The 25,355-nt window shown below is 31.3% G+C and overlaps 1 protein-coding gene across 1 annotated transcript in view; it reads right to left on the bottom strand.

Moving 5' to 3' along the window:
• Window positions 1-1,016: 1,016 nt before the first annotated feature.
• LOC111027847 (protein Skeletor, isoforms B/C) overlaps window positions 1,017-25,355 on the bottom strand; it is a 36,744-nt gene continuing 12,405 nt past the window's right edge. Inside the window, exons 2-14 of the mRNA XM_022306308.1 lie at window positions 20,634-20,774; window positions 19,802-19,874; window positions 19,599-19,707; window positions 18,080-18,242; window positions 17,149-17,408; window positions 7,095-7,194; window positions 5,313-5,515; window positions 4,637-4,835; window positions 3,617-3,765; window positions 3,380-3,548; window positions 3,073-3,266; window positions 2,722-2,949; window positions 1,017-2,432 (exon numbers count right to left, since the gene is read on the bottom strand). Coding sequence (XP_022162000.1) covers window positions 1,029-2,432; window positions 2,722-2,949; window positions 3,073-3,266; window positions 3,380-3,548; window positions 3,617-3,765; window positions 4,637-4,835; window positions 5,313-5,515; window positions 7,095-7,194; window positions 17,149-17,408; window positions 18,080-18,242; window positions 19,599-19,707; window positions 19,802-19,874; window positions 20,634-20,774 — 3,392 coding nt within the window. The 3' untranslated portion in view covers window positions 1,017-1,028. The remainder of the gene's footprint in view (window positions 2,433-2,721; window positions 2,950-3,072; window positions 3,267-3,379; window positions 3,549-3,616; window positions 3,766-4,636; window positions 4,836-5,312; window positions 5,516-7,094; window positions 7,195-17,148; window positions 17,409-18,079; window positions 18,243-19,598; window positions 19,708-19,801; window positions 19,875-20,633; window positions 20,775-25,355) is intronic.

The raw sequence follows: 25,355 nt of genomic DNA, 5'->3' as shown, positions 1-25,355 counted from the left end.
ATGAGAATCATCCTTTTTTATTGTACATTGAAAGATACATTTTTAAAAAATGTTTATTTATATAAATTCAAATTGCAGCGAGTAGTTTCTGAGTTATTCTATCATAAGTGTACTAAGGATATTATAATAGTCTATACTTTAGGATAACTGGTTAAGAAGATATTGGGGCTTTGATGGCTTGAAAATTAATGTTATAAGGTAATATTCATGTATTACATTTTATAATTTGTTGAAATTGTCTAAGTACAATATAATATAAAATTGAACAACTCAAAACTACTCTTATGATTTTAAATTTGAATCTGACTAAATTTTCAAAAACATCATCTTCTAAATCAATATTGGTATATTAAAAAAAGTGATTTTTTATTAAAAGAAGTTTGTATTGCTATACCACAGGTATTCCTTAAATGCTAAATAGTTGAAGTAGTTGAAAATAAAATATTTAATTATTCTTAGAAAATCAGAATTTGAACAAAATACAAATGCATTATCAAAGAATACATAATAATAATGATAATAATAACAACAATAAATATATGTATTAATATTGACATTTTCGAAAAACGTAATCGATAGGTTGGGTTATGGGATAGGTAATATATTGTACCTATCAGTAAAAACTTTTTAATATTTGTTTTTTATTCGATAGAATTTTTATTTAAATTAATTCAAAGAGGAAAAAATTAGATTCTTAAATAAATAAATGGACACATTTTTGTATTTATGAATGTATTATTTTATTGGCATATTTTTAGCCAAATAAAAAAAATGTACTTATATATTATTATATGTAATAATCTATTAAACTTATAACAAATAGTTTTTTAAAAATATTTCAAGTGCAACAAACTAATAAGTAAATGTTTGTAAAAAAAATATATTTACCTACTACTATAATTAATATTAATTTTTAATTCAACAATATTTTATTTAATATAATAAGTATAAGGTATAACGCCAAGTTGGCAAATACGATGGCATTAATGTATAAAATATGAATAGACCTCTCTATCTACTATATATTATTATAAAACAAGTATTCCGGTAGTTTGATTCAATTCCGTAGTGTTTTCCGTATTCACTTTGTTTTCGTGGGCTACGTTTTCGGCGGTAGTGACGGTCGTATTTTGTGGTTCCTTATTGATGGTGTCCTCTTTTGTTATGGCGTCTACGTGCTTGACTGTGGGTTTTCTCGATATTAATTTTTTGCTCATTTTCTTCTCGTAATGCCTGACCGTCACAGTTTCATCAAAATCGCCCGCAGTATCACTGATTTCTTTGTCAGACCTGTCTTGAAGAATACCACTGCTGCCTGGCAAGATTGGCTTGAAACCGCCTTCGACTACCACGGTGTTTGGGTTGAAACCGCCTTGTGATTGGTGCTGTTGCAGATCAGTTTCTTGTCTGCTCTGGATTGGCACGTAGCCAGTCATTTGTTGAGATTTCGGGTGTTTGGACGAAGAATACGACACCGAAACGGACTGTGACATAGAAGTGCTGGGTTGTTGGAAAATGGGTTGCTGTTGCTGTTGCTGATAGAACATTGGGTTCTGCTGCTGATGGAACATTGGCTGCTGAAGCTGCTGCTGGACGAAGGGTTGTTGCTGAATAAGCGGCTGTTGGTGCTGTTGGAAATTACCGGGGTAGACTGAAAGCATGGGCTGAGCAACGGGAGGCACAGGACTGTAGTGGCTTACTAAAGGTAATGGCGATTGTGTGTTAAACTTGTAAACGGGTTTCTTGTACACGACAGAGTGATGAGCACCGTTCGGCATGGGTCCATTCGGTGGTATTCTCTTACCCGATACCCGGTAACCATGTTTTACAGCAACTGGCTGTTTAGGCGTGAAAACCATTTGTGCGGGACGATGGTCTGAGAGTATATTGGGTTGCGCTTGGAAATGTGGAATGACCGGCTGTCTTATTGGTCTGTAATTATTATTGTTAATATTGTATGACGGTAACATGTAATTATAAGTAGGAGACGTCACAGGTTGTGGACTGCCGTAGTGAGCTTTCGGCATATAAAACGGCACGTTCCCATATGTATAATTTGAGCTTGGATATGTATAAAGAGTGTTGTGTTGTGACGATGCCGTTGGGAATTTGTAGTTATTATAAACAAATTGATCGCGATTAGTTGAAGACTTATAAAAATCGGTTTTGAGGTTTTCTTCTAATTCTGTGGGAATTGATGGCATATTATGTTCTTTATGATCTGTTTGGAGGTCAACGTAATTTCTTAAAGGTTCATTGTTGTTGTATAACTGTTTATTCTCCATGTCTGGTTTCACTCTAGTTGTGTACTGAATGCTACCCCTAGACTGTAAATCTTCCGAAACAGGCACACTAGACTCAGAGCTAGGTTGTTCTTTATCACATGCATCCAGTACGTTAATTTTCCAACCCAAGTGACGATGTGTGAAGCACTAAACAAATAAATATAATTAAAATGAGTATTTTTTTCAAATAATATGATTTTATTTTTAATTATATTAAAAAAATGAATAAATATATTTAAAAAATATACTTAAATAAATTTATTGAAAACAAATTATTGTAACCTATATTTATAGTAAATAATAATTAATTGATTAATATTATAATTGTTTAAAAATATGTTGTTAATTTACCGAGATTATAGACGAAAGTGTTCTTTTTTTGTAAAAATGTATATTAGTGATTTTATATTTTAAATTAATAAGTCATATAAATTACCTGGTAGTAAACTGTGTCCGGTGTATCTGCATCCGGAGTCCATTGAACTATTCCAGGATCACCGTTATCACATGCCAGGCTTAGAGTTCTTTGATAAGCACCAAAGGAAACAAATTCATCAGCAGAAGGCTGTTGGGGATCTGGAGTCCAATTACACAAACGACCAGTTCCAGTTGGGATTACTTCTCCTGATTTGCTAACGCTGACGCCAGCAAATATTCGGATGTTCTGTCAAGTAAAAGATAAAATTCATTAAAATATTAACCACAAATACTGTTCTTACGTCAAGTGCAAATTTTTAAAAAACATAATTATCATGTCTTCATGATGTGGGAATTTAAAAATAATTACATCTCTTTCTTCGGCTGTTTTGTAACCATATCCACCAACAGGATCATCAGTGATGTAAAATGGGTGGTATTTCGCCGGTATTTCTGTGTCTAATCCTCCTTCGACTACAAATGTGTATGTTTGTCCTCTAACGACGTTTATTTCTGGTATGAGCAGTCCGTTTATGTACCATGAAATTCCCCATCCAACGTGTCCTATAAAAATGAAATAAAACCTTATACACTTATAATTCATAAAATATAGGTACTTGCGTAGTTTCTTTTGTATATATTTTTTATATTAATCTAAATCATAAACAATTATTTACCTGTAATTGCAGAATAACCGTGTTTTCCTCCCGTAGGACCCATTTGAGCGTAGAAAACACCATCGTCTGGTTCGTAACACTGAATGGCTGGAATATCCCATGCAACATTTTTTTCTACCTGGGCGGGTTTGGGAACCGGACGAGGACGAATTTTCTTAGTAGGGGTTACCTGGAAAATATATATTCGTATATGATAAGCTTACCATGAAATAGAATCTATGAAAAAAATGTATTAACCTCTATTAATGAACTTTGGCTAGCCGTAGTCATATCTGTTGAACTTTGTACGGTTGTGACTTCGTTATGAACTGCAACTGGTTTAGCATCCGTATCTGGTATAGGGCAGTTCCATTCTGGTAAGCGGCCAAAATCAATTTTTATCGTTTCTATAATAAATACCATAAAATAAAAATTAGCATACAATCATAGTCCATGTACTTATAAGTTATAATTTAAAAAAATAAATTATAAATAAAAATATGTCAAGGATGATAATATTTTGTTGTTCTTTTAAGCATTATAAATTATAATTGTTAAATATTGCCTATGTGTGTTGATAAATACAATGTATATCTTTGAAACTGCACATAACAAACAGTTCTTAAAATATTAAAATTGTGATAACGAAAAGAAAAAGAAGAATCATATGACATCGTAAAAATAAAAGAGTCTCTCAGACTTAAGCATAAATTCAAAGTTATGGTACTAAGAACGTATGAAATGTAAGCTTTGAAGTTATGATGTTTTTAGGGTGCTTTCGGAGCATAATACCTTGACGTATTATATAATATTATTTTATAAATTCAGTTGTTTCAACCTACAGTACTAGGATTAAAAAAACTTAAGTAACTTCAGTATTAAAACAATATGCAGTAAATCAAATATTAAACATTATTTTTTTTTGCAAGAATTTACATGGTCATGTTATATGGGTATATTTAATTTACTAGAGACTACATGCGTAAAAAATATGGTACAGTGGCGGTTCTAATCTCGGCGTGTATCCTTTGTGTGCATTTAACAATAGGGATACGGTTATTGAATGTGTTTGATGCCAATATATGAATATGATTCTCAATGTATAAATTAATATAAATCTAGATAGGTAGGTACACGGTACACAATAGAAAATACACAATCAAGTTCATTGGGTATGAATGTATCATATTCACCGATACATACTAATAATATGATTATGACTTACCTGTAACTTAAATAATATAAGATAATATTATAATTTTACTAAGAAATAAATACCTTTCGAAAACATGGGATGATATGAAACCTCGTGTTTGTCATTCAAAGGACCGACTGCCCAAATTATTGGCTGGCTGTTATTAGTCAATATGGGTAAGTCAAGATTATCTTTTGACTTTAATGGTCTCTGGTAAGTGACTATCGAATATCCATTGACTATTGCCGCATTCAACAAACGAACACTTTCACCGGCCGGGCCCTGACAAATATATTTTATTTAAATATCTTATCGGAGCACAATAATTGTATACAAATGGTAGTTTTTTAACATTAAAAATGTATTATAAATTATTTATATATCTCCTGCTTAAAAATCACTTAGAATAATGAACTGCCTATTGAAAAAAAATTATTATATAACTATTTTAATGTTAATATTATTTATTAATATAAATTAGCATATATAATAGAACTCTGATCATCAAAATCAGGAAAATATAAATCAAATGATTAAATTAATATAAATGTATTTATTAAATTTAATTGATGGTATACTAGTATTTAATGATTTAAGCGACACCCACACAAACTAAATGTGTTGAATTATAATTCTATAATTATTATTATCGTAATAATGGAATTAAATCAAATAACGTCATCTTTAGATTAGAATGCATTAAAATTTAAATGTTGTTGAATTTGATATTAATCCTTTATGAAATGAAAATGTGTATACCTGGATATTGGAATCGGGACAACTGCCGCTGACTTGTCCAGTATCTTGCTGCACAATACACTGCGATTTATCCAGTAAATAATAATCTTGAGCAAAACCACTGATTGTGGTTTGGTCTACTCCGGCTACAACTACGTCACCTCCAACCATGCGATTTGATGTAGGTGAACCAGATATACCAAAAGACATGTATTGGTTGTCTTCTAAAAATCAAGGGTATATTTTCAACTTTGATATAATGCATTAAATTATAGTATATAATAAAATAAAAACGTTGAATTTCAGATTTATTATTCGAAGATTTATAATATTGGATAACAATTTTATTACATTCGTTGGAAAGGAGACACACTCACAAAAAAAAAATAATAATGTATAGCCGTCTTTTTCTATAAAATATTGTTCATATAACAGTTTTTCGCTTGAGGGCTAAATGTTTGGTATATGTAAATGTACCATCGAGAATTTCAAAGTAAATAAAATACAGATGCACTCTTTTTCATTACCCAATTAATATTACAAATAATTTTTTTATGGCATTTCATTGAAAACTATAGTTGTATTAATGTATGTATAGTTCATAATTTATAAAAATATGTTACCAAATTCATTTTTTTGTGTAGAATTTCATTATATTCTATCGTAATTACTGATTACCAAGTATAATATTATATATATTACTAGGTAACTAATACTTTATTACCAAGTAATTCCATTAAGTAGATTTAATATACTTATTTTTTTCATTAAACACATTAGGTATAGAAACAAGATGGATAAATGTTAATTTATGTTTTAATTAAATTAAATCTATAGACGTGGTGTACTTTTAGGTACTTTACATTTTACAATAATGACTTTTATTAACAAATTTTACTTCATTCAAAATGAGATTTCATAATAAATGTTTTAGAATGTTTTTTAATAACTTAAGGTAGGTACTAAAAATAAATTATAAACATAAACTACTATTCAACTTTTGTTTAATTTACTTACTATAATTAATAATTGCCTAATAAATAAATAAAAAAACCTGGTACGGTATATGACAATAGTAAATCATGTTTGAAATCTGCAACTTTGATTATGTAGTTGTTTGGGAGGAAAAGTGTGAGAAATATTGTTGATTAAAGCAATAATAATAATTCGTGATATGTCAAGATTGTGTAAGGTAATAACTAATAACCGATACATTTAGTATTGAAAAGCGTGACGAGAAATATTTAAGAACAGTTTTAATTTACTATAACTAGTTTTGTGCATAACCTTTAAGCCTTAATAATAAAATGTAAATACTTTTTTTGAAATTGTTGTTAAATACTAGATTAATTGATTCTATTATTAATATTGACGATATTCTGCATATTTTGTGTAAAATTGTATTTCTTTTGTAACTAATAAATGCATTGTATTAAGTTAATTTTAAAAAGGTTAATATAATTCATAATCGTTCAGCTTATTTATTTCATCACTCAAAGTGAACGAATGGGTCTCTTTCTCCTTTCATTTATTTCTAATTTATTTTACTTTTAATATTTTATCACTTGTACTTTGCAGTTATGCTCCACAACATATGTGCGCTGTGGAGATTAGTATTTAATTCTCTTGTAAAAAATATTTTACAAATGTAAAACTTATTATAAAATTGTAGAGCTTATAATACACGTATATCATAAAACCGTGCACATTTTATTTTAATACCGATTAAAAATAATAGAATTTAATTTTAAATTAAGATTAAAATTAAAACAAAAGATGTTCATAATATTTTATATAGCTTACCCAACTTAGCGACTAGTTGAACTACAATGCTGTCACCTGCTATTGCCCACCGTACTTCGTATCCTAAAGGTTCATGGAGTACTTCACAGTTTAATTTTGACTAAAACAAAATAACAAACATTGATAGTATTTATAATCATAGATTGTAGTACAAAATATCGTTTAATTTTAATTGTAGATGTAATGAATTTAACAAGACTAAATACTAATGTACCAATATGAAACACACATTTTTGTAGTTATTAGGTACCAAATATCACGGAATGTACCCCACATGTAACTTCATGCAGATGTTTTTATTTCTACTTTAATATGATATATATTACGATATGATTCCTATGGTCATAGCAATATATTTTTCTTGGATTAATTATATTACCTTTGAATTGTTTGTTTTTATTTTTTCCTCGAGATGTATAGACTGTGTCATGGTTGATGAAAGTGATGGACGGAGCGTGTTTTAAAAGTACACATATTTAACTCATAATTGCGTGCATTATATTTGATGGATAACAATAATTATAGTGCAATGCATTCTTGTGTGATACATGTAGTATTATTTTGGAATTTTTTAACTATATAATGGCAGATATGTTGATAAAGGATAAAGGATAAAGGATAAAGGATAAATATATAATTATTGTTTACTTAGATAACATAGTAATGGGCATATTTCGAGTTTTCAAGACCTACCTAACTTATAATGGTTTTAGTAATTCAAAAATATACATTAAAAACATTCCAAGACTGTAATACGACTATACAATTTATTTGTATTCGGTCGATACACAATAGTTTCCAAGTGATAAATTTAAGATTAAAATTTAAAACTTATAATTTATATATTTTTCGAGCAAAAGACTGCTAAACGACTGTTTTAAAAATCAGGTATTACATTAGTACAAAAAGTACACAAGGCATTTGTGTGGATACTGTACACAAGACATTATTTTTTAGAAACCATTCCCTTACAGATGTAGTTTTTTTTCTCCTTATTATTCATTCAGTGTTTATAATTGAATATAATCGCAAAAAAGAGCATTAAATAAATATAAAAATAACGTTTATTGACCGAGTATAGAAACCAGGAAAAAGGCAACTGCAGAGAAACTTTAGTGGTGCATAAACTAATTTGTGTTTGTTGGTATCTTTTATATTAAATACAGACTTGAATAAAAGTGAACTTTAAATAATCATCTTTCTTTTACTGCGTAAAAGTTATAAATACTACAAAATGACTTCAAATACATTTCATATTTTTACACAACTCTTAAGGTGAAATAAATTAATCAAGTATTTTACAAGCATGCAAATACCAAATTTTAAATCGTCAGACGCTGGTAATGAGTAAACAATTTTTAAGTACACGGTCATAGGCATGTCTACCTATCTGTTCATCTGGAGCGAACGGGTAATTTAATTGAATTATTCATTTGTATTCCAAACATTGTGAGGTGTAGGAATTGAAAGAATTGTTATCTGTATACTCTTTTTGAATTACACCGACCTCCATATAATGTATAATGATTAATATTGTGTGTACGTCGGACGAGAAGTAGCTGCAAGTATATATAGAGATTATAAGGAGCAATAATGATTATTGCCTTTCTTCTACATGCTAGTTAAAACCTCGTAGTTTATCTAGCTTAATAATGGGTGGACGCTTAAAGAGAAACTGTAAAGAAAGTATAAGTATATATGTACATATAACACATTTTGATAGATTGCTCGAAATTGTTAGCCGCCCTTGTAATTGGACACTCGAGCTGTGTGGAAAAAGCACGAAATCGGAGCACAAAAAATAGAGAGAGAGAGAGAGAGAGAGAAATAGAGAGGGAAAGACAATGAGGGATATGTAGAATGAGAGAGAGAGAGAGAGAAATACACTAGAGCTTGCAGTGACAATGGCAGGATTGGATTGGAATGCAAGCTTGAGAGTCATCGACAGGCCTGTCAAAATTTAAAAACGAATTTGTAACCGTCAGCTGGTGTTACCGCCGCCCAGCGAGTGCAATATAATAATATTATATACTGAACATAATAATACATAGGCGTAGATACCATTTATTATAATATATTATATTTGACGCAGAGGTATTTTTATTTCGTTTTATCGAATGCGTTCATTATAATATTATTATATGCATCCCACGTTGGCGCGTGACGGCGGATAGTGAAGGTGTTTGATATTATATGTATACTTAATATATTTTGTTCTCTCGCAAACAGTGTAATGTTCTCTCTGCGGGTCGTCCGCGCAGTGTTGTGCAACACATACCATAAAATAGTTTAGGCATACATACCGACAACAATATAGCGAGTAATAATAATAATAATAGTAATAATAGTAATATTGTAATAATAATATACATTTCTTTCTGAATACATCGCGATTGCAGTTTCGAAAACTTCGTATACCTGCCCACCAATGCATGGGCAATACATGACCTGTTCTGATATCGGTTGCCGGACGAATGAGAATTCGTCTTTATTGCAAACAGGCGAGTCGAGTAGGCATAATATAATTACATAAGGGATCGGTAATCACTACTCAAGGTGGCAAAAAAGCACTTTTGGGGAGGTTTCATGTGAGTTTGCATCACGCATGATAATTTTTTAAGTTACTCCCTTAGTACATATTGTTTCATTTGTGCTCGAAAAATGTGTACCAAGGTTAAGTCAGGTACATCAAAACTCAAAAGTCAAAATTTGCTGAACTTAAATTCTCCCGCGTATTCAAACGGTATACACCCTCTGTCTCTAAAAGTGTTTCGAAAATATTTTTGATTTCATCGTAAGAGTTGGCATTTCAGTTAGGTGGCCTGCGACTGCTGCTGAAAATGGTGGACGTCGTCAAAGACTCTTCAAAAGTTCAAAGAAAATCCTGTACAAAATGCTGGATTGGGTTTTTATCCAAGACAATATAAACGCCACCCCTCTCTGATAATAATAATTATTCGCACTGTTATTTGTCTGTACCGAGCAAATTTATCCTGATGACAAAGATTATAGATATGCAGTGATGGAAAACTGCGGACCACGAATTAAGATAGAACTTTATGCTTACTGTCTTCTAACTTAATTCGTGTTGTAGCCCGACATCATAAATAATATTTATAATCAATAATATTACTGTAGTTACCATCGGAGTGTCTATATACCTATACCTTGAAATAGGATAGAAGACAATTGTTATTGGTCACGTGTAGTTGAGAAAATATGATCTTTAGAGCAATATTATTAAATGATACTATTATTTTCAGTTTTCAGGTAAAAAACGCCTAAACGAACAACTTGGACGTAACTGGAATTTAACAGTTATCTACTGCAGAGGTAAGATCCCTAAAAACTAGATTCATAGTTCAAAATAACCCGTGCAGGGATTAGAAGCCCACTTCTTAAGATTTTATACAATGATTTGGATTTTAACTAGGATGGGCTGTATAAGAAACAAAAAAACTTCCCCCTTCTTTAGTGCAGATGATGAGTCGGCGTAAAAAGAAAGCGCGCTGAAAGGCCACACGTCTTAGAGCGTCGCCGAGACAATAGTTCACACGACGGACGGTAATAATAATAATAGTAATAATAATTGGTCTCGCGCAAAGGTCACACACGACGACGACCGCGCGCCGCGGCGTCGTCGGTCGTATAATAATATTGCGTAACGCCGCGACGGGGTTAGTCGGGCGCGCGTAGGAGTAGAGCGGCGGCGGCGGGCGCGAAGAAGCGCCGGTCGCCGCCGTCGTAACCGGTACGCTCGGCGCGTCGTCTTCGCGGTCGGTTTGGAAAACAATTCGTGCGCGACGGAAATCGAAAGAAGAAGACTCGTTGCGTAATGACAGAAACACATTACAATATTATATTTTATTATTGTTGTTGTCGCCGTCTTCTTCTTCTTCTCTTCGGCCATAATCGCGCGCACCGAAAGATCGTAATAACGGCTCACAATTATAATATGGATAATATAGCCGTACTCCGGTTCGGCCGTGTGGAGGCGTACTGTTCTTGGCGTTATTATTGTATTACAATATAATTTATCGGTGTTGCGTATTATTATCGTTATTATTGTTATGATTATTGTTACGACGACGTTCTACGCGCAGTGTTCCACACGCGGATAGTTGTAAACTTAATTTTAAACATATTATTATCAGAGCTTCTAGCATTTGCATATTTTTTTTTTGAGAGGTGCTAGAGATGACCGCCCATGAGCTATAGGTACATTTGTTTCAGAAATCCGAGAAGCTGAATACAAAATTATAATATAAATTTATTATTATTAATTTTTATTTTATGTTGCATATTCTAGTTTGAATTCTATTTTTAATTTTAATCCATCTTTGAAGACTCGGTTTTTTTATATTTCGTATTGTTTTGCATATTTTAGTACTTTTAGTGCACATTATACTCACCCACTTCTATATAAACGATTTTAAGAGTTGTTGTGCTTCTAACAATCTTTTTTAGAGCTATAAGTTATGAGCCCTGATTATTATTATAATATTGTATTATCTATCTGTGTTTCACTATGGCCTTGGAGTTTGAACTCAAATGTTTGTAGTACATAATATTTTATTAATAATGGCCCGGATCAAACTGCCCTGAATGCAGAACATTTTGGGTCCCAAAAAATGACGTGTACGAAAACATAATGATAGCCGACAATTGTGTCATACGAGACCTGCCCACAACATCACCTCGGTGGCAGCGGTCGAAGAATTAGCGTCCGTAATATAATATTATATTGAGCTCAGAACAAAAATTGAGAGTGACACGTCATATCATACGAACCTATCGTGGTTACAGAATATAGTTGTGTTTTTAAATATTAAATTTCGTAAACGCATTAGTCCGATCGGGATTATCTGCTCGGGGTTTTGTAAGATATTTTATTTTATTTCGTCCACACCTTTTTTGGCCTTTTTAGTAAATAGAGCGAAAAATAGACTTTTATATTGCTTGCCAAAAAAAAAGTTATACGCGAATCGATGTATCGTTATTAGTTTTTATTTTGTTTTAACATGACCTCTATCGTTTATAGTGGGTAATGCACCGCTAATATTATTTTCGCCCACGTCGTAGAGTCAGAGGCGGTGATTACGAGGATGTTAGTATTGTTTCTCTACATTCGTTTATTATTTTCGAAGATCAAATTTGGGATCCTGTAGATTAAATTTGAGTTATTTGGAGTAGACGAATGTGCATGTGCATAACGAATAATGGTTGAATAATGCAGAGTGAACTAAATCGTTTTCTTAAACAATATTACTAGCAATATTCTTTTGCTATTTTGCTATATTAACCTCTTTTTTAATTTTGTAATCGAACCAATATACTGATGATGGTCAATAATAAATATTGGTTGTATGTTAGTTTTGATATGTTATTACTTATTAGTATTTGGGTACGTTTATATATTAGACTTTTGTGTGTTACGTTAAATTATGATATATGATTATTATATCGTAGATTCCTATTTATCGACATCTAAGGGATGGGTTTACCTGTAATAAATATTATTTAAATGGTATTTTTTTTAAATATTTAAATTATCGATAACTTATACAATTTAATATTTATATACAAATCACGCGATGTTAATAGATTAAGTTATACAGTTTACAAAAATCTACAATTTTTCCATATTTACGACTTGAAGTGTTATAAACATAACATTATATACATTGGACTTATACTATTTATCAAGACGTCGAGTACACCATTTTTGAAAGCTTAAATCAATTAAAAGTTTAAAGATATACATGTGTGTGTATAATAATATTTTTATGCTTAAATTTATACTCTCTACATTTGGAGGAAAAACATATGATTAAAAGTATTATACACTGTAGTTATTACTAATTTTCAGCACATATTTATTAAAAATGTTAAAATGTTGAATATGAATTTATAGTGTGTGTCAAGTGCCTAGTGCCTATCACTAGTACCTAGGGTCAAGTTAAAAAAATATTTCTGTTACAATTGTATATTGTATGAGCTACGTTATTTTTTATTATAATTTATAACGTTAAATTATTTGGATTTCGGGAGACATGTAATTCTTATGTATATTATAGCTTCATAATATTATCAATTATCATGTACAAGATTAAAACTGTAATAGTGAACCGTGAACGCGCGGCGTTTAAATACTAGAAGTTATATTACTTTTATGATAATAATAAGTTAGTGGTTTATAGCGAACATAATAATATTATTTTGTATGATAATAATAAACCAGTAGTTTGTAGAAAATATATTATTTGGGTTTGAATTCAGCGATGTACAATAATTATTAATCTTAAATCTCCATCCCGCTAACGACGTTAGTAACATAACCGAACGTATATGGGCAATGGGCATAGCTGGTATAATATGTACATCTACCTAGGTTAATATACTCGCATAATGCGTATAAGCAGATACATGAATTACGAGTGAACCGTTTGCAGTCCGTCTCGTCCTAATAACGAGATTAAAGACGCGTTACCGCTGGCCGGTTGCAATGAATGCAAGAAAACTCGTGAAAATAAATAAACGCATATACAGGCAGAACTAAGCTAAAGAAACTACTAAAGACTAGCTAAAGAAAATATGCAAGCTTGTGCGTAAGTGAAAAATTGTACCACTTTCTTCGGTCGCTAATATCCGTATCTTATAATATCTAACTCAAAATTAGACAACCACCATTATATTATAATACCTAGAATAATTAATATATTTGATTTTTTCTGATTCAATGGACTAGTTGTTCAAGTATAGGTACCTGACGTTTAATAAACCAGTTCAGTAGGTACCTAATATAAAAACAAGTTCAAAGAATAATATTCAATATTCAATTTAACATTAATAATAATAAGTACCTAAAACCTATATTATACTATCGAACTATCAAACATAAATTAAAAAGATGCAATGCAATAATAAATATTATGGCTAAAAGTATGAATGTGTGATGTGATCGATAAAAAATACGCGATCGTAATAATATTGGGAAGAAAAAATTATCATAACTTTGGTTAGGTACTGTGTTTTATGATTTGACAGCTAAATTCACGGCATTCACTAAATAATGGTGTTATAGTGGAAATTAGTGCTCGAATTTTTACGCTAACTTCACGCACCTGCCGACACAAAACAATAAGTTTCACGTTATCGCCATTAACCAATCATACCTAGTTCCACACACGATTTAAAATATTTTATACCATTGTTGCATAATGCCTACTATAAACCGGTATCCATGCATTAAACAATGATAATAATATTGTCACTGTTTATAACAAATAACATAACCACGTAATCGTTGTAATCACGATGCCTAATATTTTTGGAAAACACAATATGATTCATTAAAATGATTCATCAATTTCAATTGTTTTGATGCATTATACATTTTATGTGTAGAACTGCTCGTTAGCGGAAGCTATACGTTCGGGAGCTATGGGTAGGTACGTAAGTAATAAGTGTTCTGCAACTGCAAGGTGTAGGATATTGTTTAAGTTTCGTATATTATACAGATTGATTGAATGACAATTCGTTAATAGATCGTTTTCGCAGTTTCATATTCAATATTATAGGTAGGTATATCATAATAACAATTAATAAGTAATAACGCATAAGTGCATAACGTTATGGGTCGATCTCGGATGGTCAAGGGGCGTGCAGGTCAAGACCGTGAACGACAAAACACGCCGACGTTTATATAATATTATCATATATTATAAGTGTCATGTCCGGTCGGTGTTTGGATTTTTTGTTGCGGCCGGACCGGAAGTTTGGCGATCGGCCTATACGTGGTGGCCGGCGGCTGTAGATTGACATGCGCCGTCTCCGCGGACTTTCGGGTCGTCGTCTGCTGCTGCTGCTGCAGATGGTGCTGCAGACCCGTTACAGCCGGCTTCTGCAACACGGACAACGGAATGCGTTTCGATCAGCGACTGCAATGGCTGCAGCTGCAACGGGTGGTGGGTGGGTAGCGGGTGGTGGTTTGAGTAGTGGGTGGCTCGGCAAGGAGGAAAAAGAGGTGGTGGCGGTGGCGGCAGAGTCGTACAATTCAAGCGTGTAATTTGGCGAATATTCGTATACGGGAGGATTTTTGTATTTTCCTGGCGAGATGACGAACAGAGATTCAGATGTATTCTAAATGTGTTATAATTATTATTATTATACCTTTGATATATACATTTATTTCTGAAAAATATACGATAACTGCTGCAGATTGCAGATGGGTATGGCAGATAATTTGCAACTCGGGATCTCTAATTAAAAATAATACTCAAATTTACACTCCTTGTACCAAACCTAACCTATACGTGTACAAATCATACGAGTATCATCATATTGAGAAATGTGAATTGTGCAGTATCATTTTTCAAAACACCAAAACTAATATATTAGAAATGATATACTGAACCCTACATACAGTAGTTTAAAAATAGATGTTTCGTATTTAAGCTTTTAACATGAATACCTAGCATCTTGTATTTGAAATTTGTACAATTTTTTTTAAAACTTCGCTCATCCCTAATCAAAAATGTATACTCTGAGAGTTATGCACTGTAATACTGTGTACACTGTAGGTATATGGGTATATTATACAATATCAAATACGTTTATTATTTTATTACTATGACATCAGTCCTCACTGTAGTCTGTAAGTATGTTAATATATTATGTATGCTCGCTCAGTTGTTCATATAGTAAGTCACGCCACAGTATGTTTATAGATAGCCTAGATACATCATACATAGTTATAATATATTCCACGGGCTTAACTCACAAATACTAAAATACGATACAGTAAATGTAAGTACCTAAGTGTGTGTGGCATACAAGTAAACAAGTAACAACAATAATATTTTAAAATACGTTTGAAATTGTTTTTATATACCTAATATGTTTTATATTTTTATATTTTATGTCTTTATACTTTATAGTTATAATACTTCTGTTCGCACTGTACATAATGCTACTACGACGTAAAAACATTGAACGTATACTTAAAAATAAACCGACCCGTAAAATTGAATATTATTGTTTCTGTTTTACTATTTTAAAATTAGAAATGCTACTTTCAACACGTAGTTCAAATAGTGTATTATTATATAATATATCGTTAAGATTTTTTTCAGACTCATGGGGTATTATTATGGTTGTAAAATTATACGTTAGAATGTTTGAGTTTAGATTTACATTTTGGATTATTCTTGTTATGTATTATAATTTGAAAAATAATTTTCATATTATTTAAAATAGGTAATATACTTGTATTTTTAATAAATACGTACGATGCTCTGATTCCTTAATTTACGATGCGGTTTAAATAACCGTTATATACAGGGTGATTCACCAAGAATGATCACTCCCATGTTTTCCTTTAATAATTTATTTGTTTCATTTTCAATTTCATTTCATATTATTTATGTTGGTAAATCAGTATTAATCACTAACACTAACATTGTCAAATCTTTCAACTCTATGATCATTTACATATTATCTCTAGTACACAAACTTAAATAACTTTGAAACTACTCGTACGAATTTTGATCCTGATACTTAAAAATGTACAGAAAAATGATTCACTAAATAATTTTCAGTAAAAAAAGGAGGGGGTTCTCATTTAAAAAAAATAGAAGCTTGTATATCTACAGGATACTCCTTATGTAGCAAAAAATCTCAAGAATTTGAAAATATAGTTTTTGTATATTTAAAATTTAAAATATCAGATTTTAATTAACTATATTAATGAAGAAAATAAGGAAGTTATCATGCTTGCCGGTGAATCACCTTATATATGCAAGCAAATAGATATGTATGAAATATTTCTAAATTCGTCGGAAAATTAAACAGTCAGTAGCAGATATTTTAAAAAATACTATCAATAGTCCACTCTAGTATAATATAATATAATATTTGCATGCATATATCATAAACATTACCATCTAATTAATTACTTTATTCTTGTGGAGAACACCACCTCACGAATGTTCGCCGAATACACTACCGTGAATTATACAACTACAAATTATTATAAAATAACTTGTATACTGACCTGTGGTAGTACGCCGAGCATTTTCAGTGATGGAGGTACACTAAGAACTGACGGCACGGTGACATGGCCAAAGTCCACTGTGAATGCCTCGCACCATATACCGAAGTGACCGATGTCGAATATGGTAAGATCACCTGGTAACGTTAGTACGATGGTCTTATGATCATACCGACGCAAAGGCACTTCTTTTCCATTTTCATCCGCCACCCTAATGCCCTGCGGAGTCGGTTTGTCGCCGGCGCCCACCCAGAACTTGGCATCTAAAATTAAATCGTTATGGTCCAAGTTAACTTTTACACACTATACGTGGTATTTATTTATTTTTATTTTTTAGCAACTGATAAACTATAATAATATTGTGTACTACAATAGTGAAAACAACTTTTCATAATAGGATCTCATATACTTGGCAACTGATACACTTTCGAGAAAAAACATTTGAAAATACATTCTTTCTCCTTTTACCGAGTATTGTGCATTTGGATAGTTTCAGTAAAATATACGAAAGTTTAAAATATTGTACAGTTAAAGTCGCACAAAAGAAATTTTTTAAAATTTTTAAACAAAAAGCTTAATGCGTGACCATAGTATGAGCTGTTGTTTTTCCCCTTTTCTTTGCAATAGCAAAATGAAATTATGAAAAAAGATTAAAATACAGTTTTTAAATTTTAATTTACTTTCTATATTAATATAACAGTACACAACCAGATAATATATGGTTCAATATTTAATACTACTACAATATGAATTAAATCAAAAGGTTTAATAAGGTCATATGAATTAATTAAATTACTTTATAATTAAATTGTCTGAATTCTTAAAGAAAATCCATTTATGTCAAGGTAAGAACAAATTTAAAATTAATAATTATTTTATATCACTAATAATTGATTGTTTTTTGTTGTTATAATATGGTTACTTGTTTTTTTACCTGGTGCTTCACCATCATATGAAAATCCCGGTATTAGCAATGTCTGCGCGTCAACTACAACAATGTTTTCTGAAGAAACTCCATGAATTCCGGACAAACTGTCGATTTTTTGTGGTTTCGGGTAATCCAGATTGTGGGGGATTTTCACATCACCAAAATTAACCTTTTAAAATTTAAATATTGAATAAGATTAATAAGACGTATTGTAGCATAATATACGTTTTATGCACAATATAAGTATAGACATATAAAATCAAAAATATAGATGCAAATTGAACAGGTATTTTTGGTTTTACAAACTACACTGGTAAATTGTCTACGGAACAGTAAAGCATCGACAAATCAGAAAAGTCTATGATTTCAACCAATTTGGCGATTAGAAATAATTAGAATCGTGTAATAGGCTGCATATTAATTACACCTACCAATAAAGATTTATAATGATGATAATATTATTATTGTATAATAATTTCAAACAACCGTATTATAATAATCGTTAAGTAATAAGTAATTGTTTATTAGATATATGTAAATCAATCGAAAGTATTTAGAGATTATAAAACACAAGATTCCGAATCTAAATATTTGTTATTAAATGCGCTGCTCTGTCAAGTGCTAGTATTATTATTTCAGAGCTAGCCGTCGGCGGTGGCCGTCAGAAGGTCGAAGGTAAAACGATTTGTTAACACGTGTGCCTTTCTACGGCGATACACACTCGACGTTTAAAATAGTAAAAAAATAATAATGCACTGTATACAGCATTTTAATTTTATTTATTACTTTTCCTTTTTTTTTTTCGTCGTTGGTAACATAATATCACAACCAGCTAGTTGTTTGACGGCTGTTAAGAGTTGGAATGGCGAATTAAACAAGTGACCGAGAAAGCACCGCACAATTACGGCTGAGTGTTTTCGAGTTGTTTTTTTTCGATTTGGTTTCATTAAGACAACTACGGGGGACTTACACGGTATACGCGTGTATAGCAGTGCTGCACACACGGCGTGTATACGTGTATATATAAGTTAACCGGAGAAAGTGGTGAGGCCCGTCTGCTACCGTTAGGTATAATATACGTTTACATATTATTATACACGTATTGTAGGTAGGTACCTACGCTGTTCGAACCGAACGAACGCTACTGATATGTTTTTATCACGATAATCCGTAGGTAGGACGTATCTATATACAACAAAATATTGTGTAAAATAGTACGAGCGGTTTCTCCAATAAATGATATCGATATGAATACCAAACTTACTGCACCATGTGTATAATATACGGTAAAATGTATACGTTATGTGTGTCGTGTGTCGTGTTTGTGTGTGTGTGTGTGTGTGTGTGTGTGTGTGTGTGTGTGTGTGTGTGTGTGCGCGCACGCGTTACTGGCGACATGTGCGAGTATTAATTTGTGTAAATGTGCATGAATAAAGCTCTTCCTGTTAGTCGTGTACGCGAAACTGGGCAGACGACGACAGACGTGCCGGCCGAACTCGTTATTTCGTCTGTAATATGCACTCACCGTGAAGTCTTCGCACCAAACGTAAAACCACTTGATGTCGTGCAGTGTCAAACCCTCCGGCAGAGTGATTGTCAAGTGTTCATTCCTGTACCGTTTCAGCGGGTTGGTTCTGCGGCAAGAAAAAATAAATTCGTATATAAAGAGGGTTTTTTTCGCGCGTGTAGGACGCATATAATAATAATAATAATAATAGTAGTGCTCACGATGCTTTCTCGTCACGAATCCTGTATCCATTGATGCCGGGTTGTTTGCCGTTGGAACCGTAAAAATATGCAGCTGAAAACATGCGTATAATATTATGGTCTTGTATAGACTTTAAAGTTTTGACATTATTGAGATAAATAATAATTGTTATGTTTTATATAATAATAATTTTTTTTAAATTTGATATCAAGCCCAACCTAACTTAATTTATATATTGAAATGATAATTATTGTTTTATCCACCAATGATCCTAGTACATAGGTGATAAACTATCAGTGACAGTCTTTGGAATGTGTTAGCCGATAAATGTATTTTAGTTGAATAAATAATAATGGAAAATTCGAGACAGTATAATAATTCCAACCCAATGGTTGGATAATTGTCAATACAACGCCACTTAAAAATGCAGAGGTTGAAAATTGCATTGGCTTGTGTATTTCAATCAATACGTATCCGTCAACATCACTTAATTTTAAATTAAATAATTCATATATTATTATAAAATATAAAATATTATCCTATTTCTCCTCAAAAAATCGAAACATAAATAATATTTTGTAAGTATAAAAATAGGTAACAAGCTAAAATTATTTTTACTATCTTAAAGTTTTTGTAAGTTAAAATTTTTGTCATGATTATAATTTAAGTACAATACAGCAGTACAGCACTAATTTAAACTTGATTTTATTATCAATATATTGGTACGTATTTTATAAAAGTAGTTTATTATATGGGATTAATTTAGTTTATAACGCTTTCCGTTATAGTTATATCCGAACTCGTTATGAAATGATGTCAACTAAACACTAAACAGTATAAAGTAATGATTACCTGGTCCCTCGCCGTCGTAAACGAAATTCCTGATGTGCAATGTTCTAGCATCCACAGCATATACGTCTCCGCCTAAACCATGATGGTAAGACTTCAAAGGGCCCAAGTATTTTCCGTAATATTCTGCAGCGCTAGTTACAACTGAAATAAAAAAAAATACAATTATACCCAACGAATGTTTAAGTGTTCAATGTCTAAATTAAATGAGACTAACACAATATAATATGCTACATTATCTTTATCCGAGATTTAAAAATTTTTAAATTTATAAGACTTGTGAGAAACTTCATATTGTTCAAAACTTCAAAAGCAACTCGAGTAGGTACCCATTGTAAGTGTTCACATTTATATTTGTAAGCTATGATTGCTATGACTTGTGATTGCTCAAAACAATTTAAATATCCTTAACAGTTAACAGGGTACTTACATTTTTAGTTTTTACTAATTTAAAAGTAAAAATACCAGGGTATTTACTTATTTCAATATAAAACTAGTTCTTGTATTGTTGGCAACTTTCTGTGAATGTTATAGTTATTTGTATTATTATGTGTATTCATAATGACCGTACAAGCGTATAGTGCACGTGGCATTATAATATCTGTCAATGATTATAGTTCAAGGTTTGAATTGCATAATGTTCACAATTAAAGTGAAAGTGTAAAAATGTAGAAAGGAGAGTTTCAATAATGCTCAACTTTGAAATATAAAAAAAATGTACTTTAAAATATTGTGGTATTTATATTTGTTACTCAGATACCTAACAAGTTCTAACTGCACTCTGCAGTCGGCGTTTCTTTGCGTTAGACTAATACCTGAATACAAGCGCATATAACTGCGAAAGCTAATTGGGATTGAAAAGCCAATACGCAAGTCAAACAAGTATGTAGGTACACGCCAATAAATCATTGTTATTTTTTCGGGACTACAAAATGAAAGATTTTCTTGATGAATTAATTTTCAGATGAAACATTGATTTTTTAAAAAACAAAACATACAGTTTGTCAGTTTCAATAGGGAACTAATCAGATTAGGGATTTAATAAATTTTGGAAATATAGTGTACACGGGTAATAACTTAATAACTATAAGTATCCATATTTTAAATAACTTTAAAAACTTGATATTCTTTTGTGGGATGAGGCAAGTTTATTTATTCAACTATTTTTTTTTTTTTTGAGAATAGTTGATTTATATTTCATAATATTATCTAAATGAATCGTGTTTGTTCGGACCTTGATGGTTATCGAAAAACCCCTTGTCGAAATCAATACGTCACATCGTAGTATAATACATATTTAATTGTATCGGCACTTTATTCTTTTTATTGCTGAGTAGTTAACATATTGCAAGCGTCCATTGCAAGAAACAGGTCGTGAGTTAATATTATTGTTTCGGGTCAGGTCACATAAAAAAAAAAAATGATAATTATTACAAGACCATAATCCGCATAAACCGTAGATGGCCCAATAACCTGCACGCGTATCATCGTACATTATTCATGCACAGGACGTACACGACGGATACGCATTATATACATACATACATACATACACACATACATACACACACACATACATACATACATACATACATACATACATACATACATACATACATACATACATACATACATACATACATACATACATACATACATACATACATACATACATACATACATACATACATACATACATACATACATACATACATACATACATACATACAACATAAATACATACGAACACGATGTAACGTGGATGAACGTGTTTCGCTTTGTTCAGTCGGTAGTCACGATAAACAATTATCACCCACATTTTCAATTAGAGCGGAAGAAAATTTTAATTACCAGTCTGGTGTACGTAGTATTTTAATATAACGGGTTTCATAGAGACCGCGACGACGAACTGCGGTAGAACGTAATAAGTAAAAAAATATAGTGAAAAAAATAGAGGGATGCGTTTATTATAGTTACTTTGCTGTTGGGTGCATAGATTACAATATAATATGGGCTCGTGTATATGTGCGGTATAAAAGAGCCGAAGTGCTCTAAAAGGGGCTGCCAGGTATTGTGGGACGAGCGCCAGGAGGGTATAGGTATAGGCAGCCTTCTCCACGATGCATTTGCGTCGTGGGACTTTTACGTGTCACCTCGTACGGAAACGCTTTTGTAGTCGTCGGCAATTTTAATCATGTCAACCTAGCACATAGAATAGAGAGGAAAATCTGTTGACCTGTAAAGTACCCGATTGACTTTTCTATTACACACACGCACACTGCAGCTCCTTATTTCTAAAGAAACTTCACACTTTTTTAAGGATCGTATATATACCTTCTTTTGGTTGATCGTATTCAATCCGATTATTTATATATCGAATGGGTTGTCGTCGTGAGGGTTACCAAAGAAGTGCCTAACCGTCAAGTTTTTTTTCTCTATCCGGCGACCAAGTTACCATTTTTTTATGTATGATTAGAACGAATTTTAATCGGCTTAATTGAAAATCGATCTGAGTCCAAGATATGTTTGCACGAATAACATCGAAAGATGAATAGTTGTACGTACTTTACTTTTATCTTTACTGCTCATTGTTCTATTTATTATTATTATTATTATTATTATTATTATTGTTATTTTTATTTCGTTATTATTATATACCATCGACGAAGATGATAATAATAGCAGCAAACGGCAGTGAATTGCACAAATTATCATAACAATAGGAGTTTGATTTTATGTAATCTCCATTACATTTCGACGATGCTCGAAATTTTAGTAGAAAGTTGACTCGGGCGCCCGAATAAGGATAGGTACTTTTTGTAAATGACAAAGTCGTGTACACCCCATATGCACACGATGTATTTCGAACAAAAGCTGTATCGATAAAGCTGAAATAGAACGATCCCAAACTTGGGCATCGTCATATTGTACACCAATATGATTTTGAATTTCAAATCGAAATCGAATTTAAATTATTTTTTTATTGTGATGGTTATTGTATTTAATATTTACCCGGTCATAACGTACACAATGAAATTAGTAAGTCATGGTGTTCTACTGTTAGATATACATAGTTATTAATATAATATACAAATGTTGTTATTACTATTTATTTAAATAATGTATCTATTAAATTTTATTTTTTTTCTCATTGTAATGATATTAGATGTCACACAACTAACACTTGTTAATCTATGATTGCCTCACCATAATTTTTTTTATTTTTTTTTCTATTTTGTTTTAACTTTATTCTGCAATCTCTCATGTCTATTTTATTACTACCTACTACATATTACTAGTATTTGAATTAAGGGCTTAATTCAGAACCTCTCACCTTCACCACAAGCTTTGCTTATAGGAGGTGAGCAAACAAACATATTAATGTATTATTTATTGTAACTTTTTTTTTATCAAATACCATCTGTTTGCAAATATACGTACATATTATATTATTATTATTAAAAAATGTCAAATAACAAAACATAAACGTTATTGTTGAAAAAATTAGTTTGTATTTATACACGTATTGCATTATCCAATTTGTAATTAAGTACCTATTTATGTATTTATGGTAATGATAATAACTAGATACTCTGTACAGTTTACATTTTGAAATGGAAAAATAATAATAATAATTTGTTATGATTAATCAATTTTATATGCAAAAGCAAATTGTAGGTACATGGTATAATTACTCTTAGTACACAAACTATATAATTATGTAGTTTTGTTATTCAATTTAGGACCGCCCAAATTAAGATTATTTAGAGCAACTATAATCCATATTTTTTAACAAGAAGTGGTCTACAAAAGAACTTAATATAAAAATATGATATTTGCAGAAAGCACTAACATTTAACGAGTATTAGCTGTATTGACTACTGATGAATCATACCTTTCGTGGAAAATATTCTGATGATTTATATTTATGATTGGTTAACATCATCTGTAATTTATTATTGTGGTCTTAGGTGTGGATTTTTAGTTTTAGTGTTATAAATGGTAATATAAATAAATAATAATAATATAGATTCAACTGAATTCAATAGTGCAAACACGACATTAAAATATAATATTCACCAATGAACAGTCTAAATTGTTACAAATATAGTGTTTACTTGGTATCAGGTTAAGACCACGACCACTTATATGTCTGCCTACACATATTATAATACCTACCATTAGTGTTAAAGAAATATGTTTTAAACGACTTCTCCTTTCGCCAAAGGTCGTTTGAAACTTTGAACACATTTTAGATGATCGATTCACAAGTGTAATATAATACAGATTGTATCAGCGAATTCAATCGTTTGGCCTTTGCAATGTGCTATAGCTTCGCAATATTTGGAACGACGAAAGTTTTTCCACTTCAAATAGGAATACACATGTAGGATATAATGAATATTTTTTGTCGTCGTTTGATATATTAATATGACTGCCAAGGACGGCGGTGGTGAACGGGATATTTTACGACGTTTTTTTTTTTGTTATTAAATACAGAATATCGTAATAATAATATGGTCCGGTGACAGCAGTCGCTCGGATAAGTTTCGAAAGTGCGAGGGCGATTACATATGAAAAAAAAACCGTTTCTTTCCGATAATGATTTCATTATCGCATGAGTATGTGTGTGTACTATAATTATATTATATGTATACGTACTGCAGACAAACCCGTATTATGAAAGGCGTACTCGCTGTGACATCGACAAATGTGTCTGCAGTC

This window comes from Myzus persicae, unplaced genomic scaffold (assembly GCF_001856785.1).
Source record: "Myzus persicae strain clone G006 unplaced genomic scaffold, MPER_G0061.0, whole genome shotgun sequence".
NCBI classification, from domain to species: domain Eukaryota; kingdom Metazoa; phylum Arthropoda; class Insecta; order Hemiptera; family Aphididae; genus Myzus; species Myzus persicae.
This window is presented reverse-complemented; position numbering and strand designations above follow the sequence as displayed.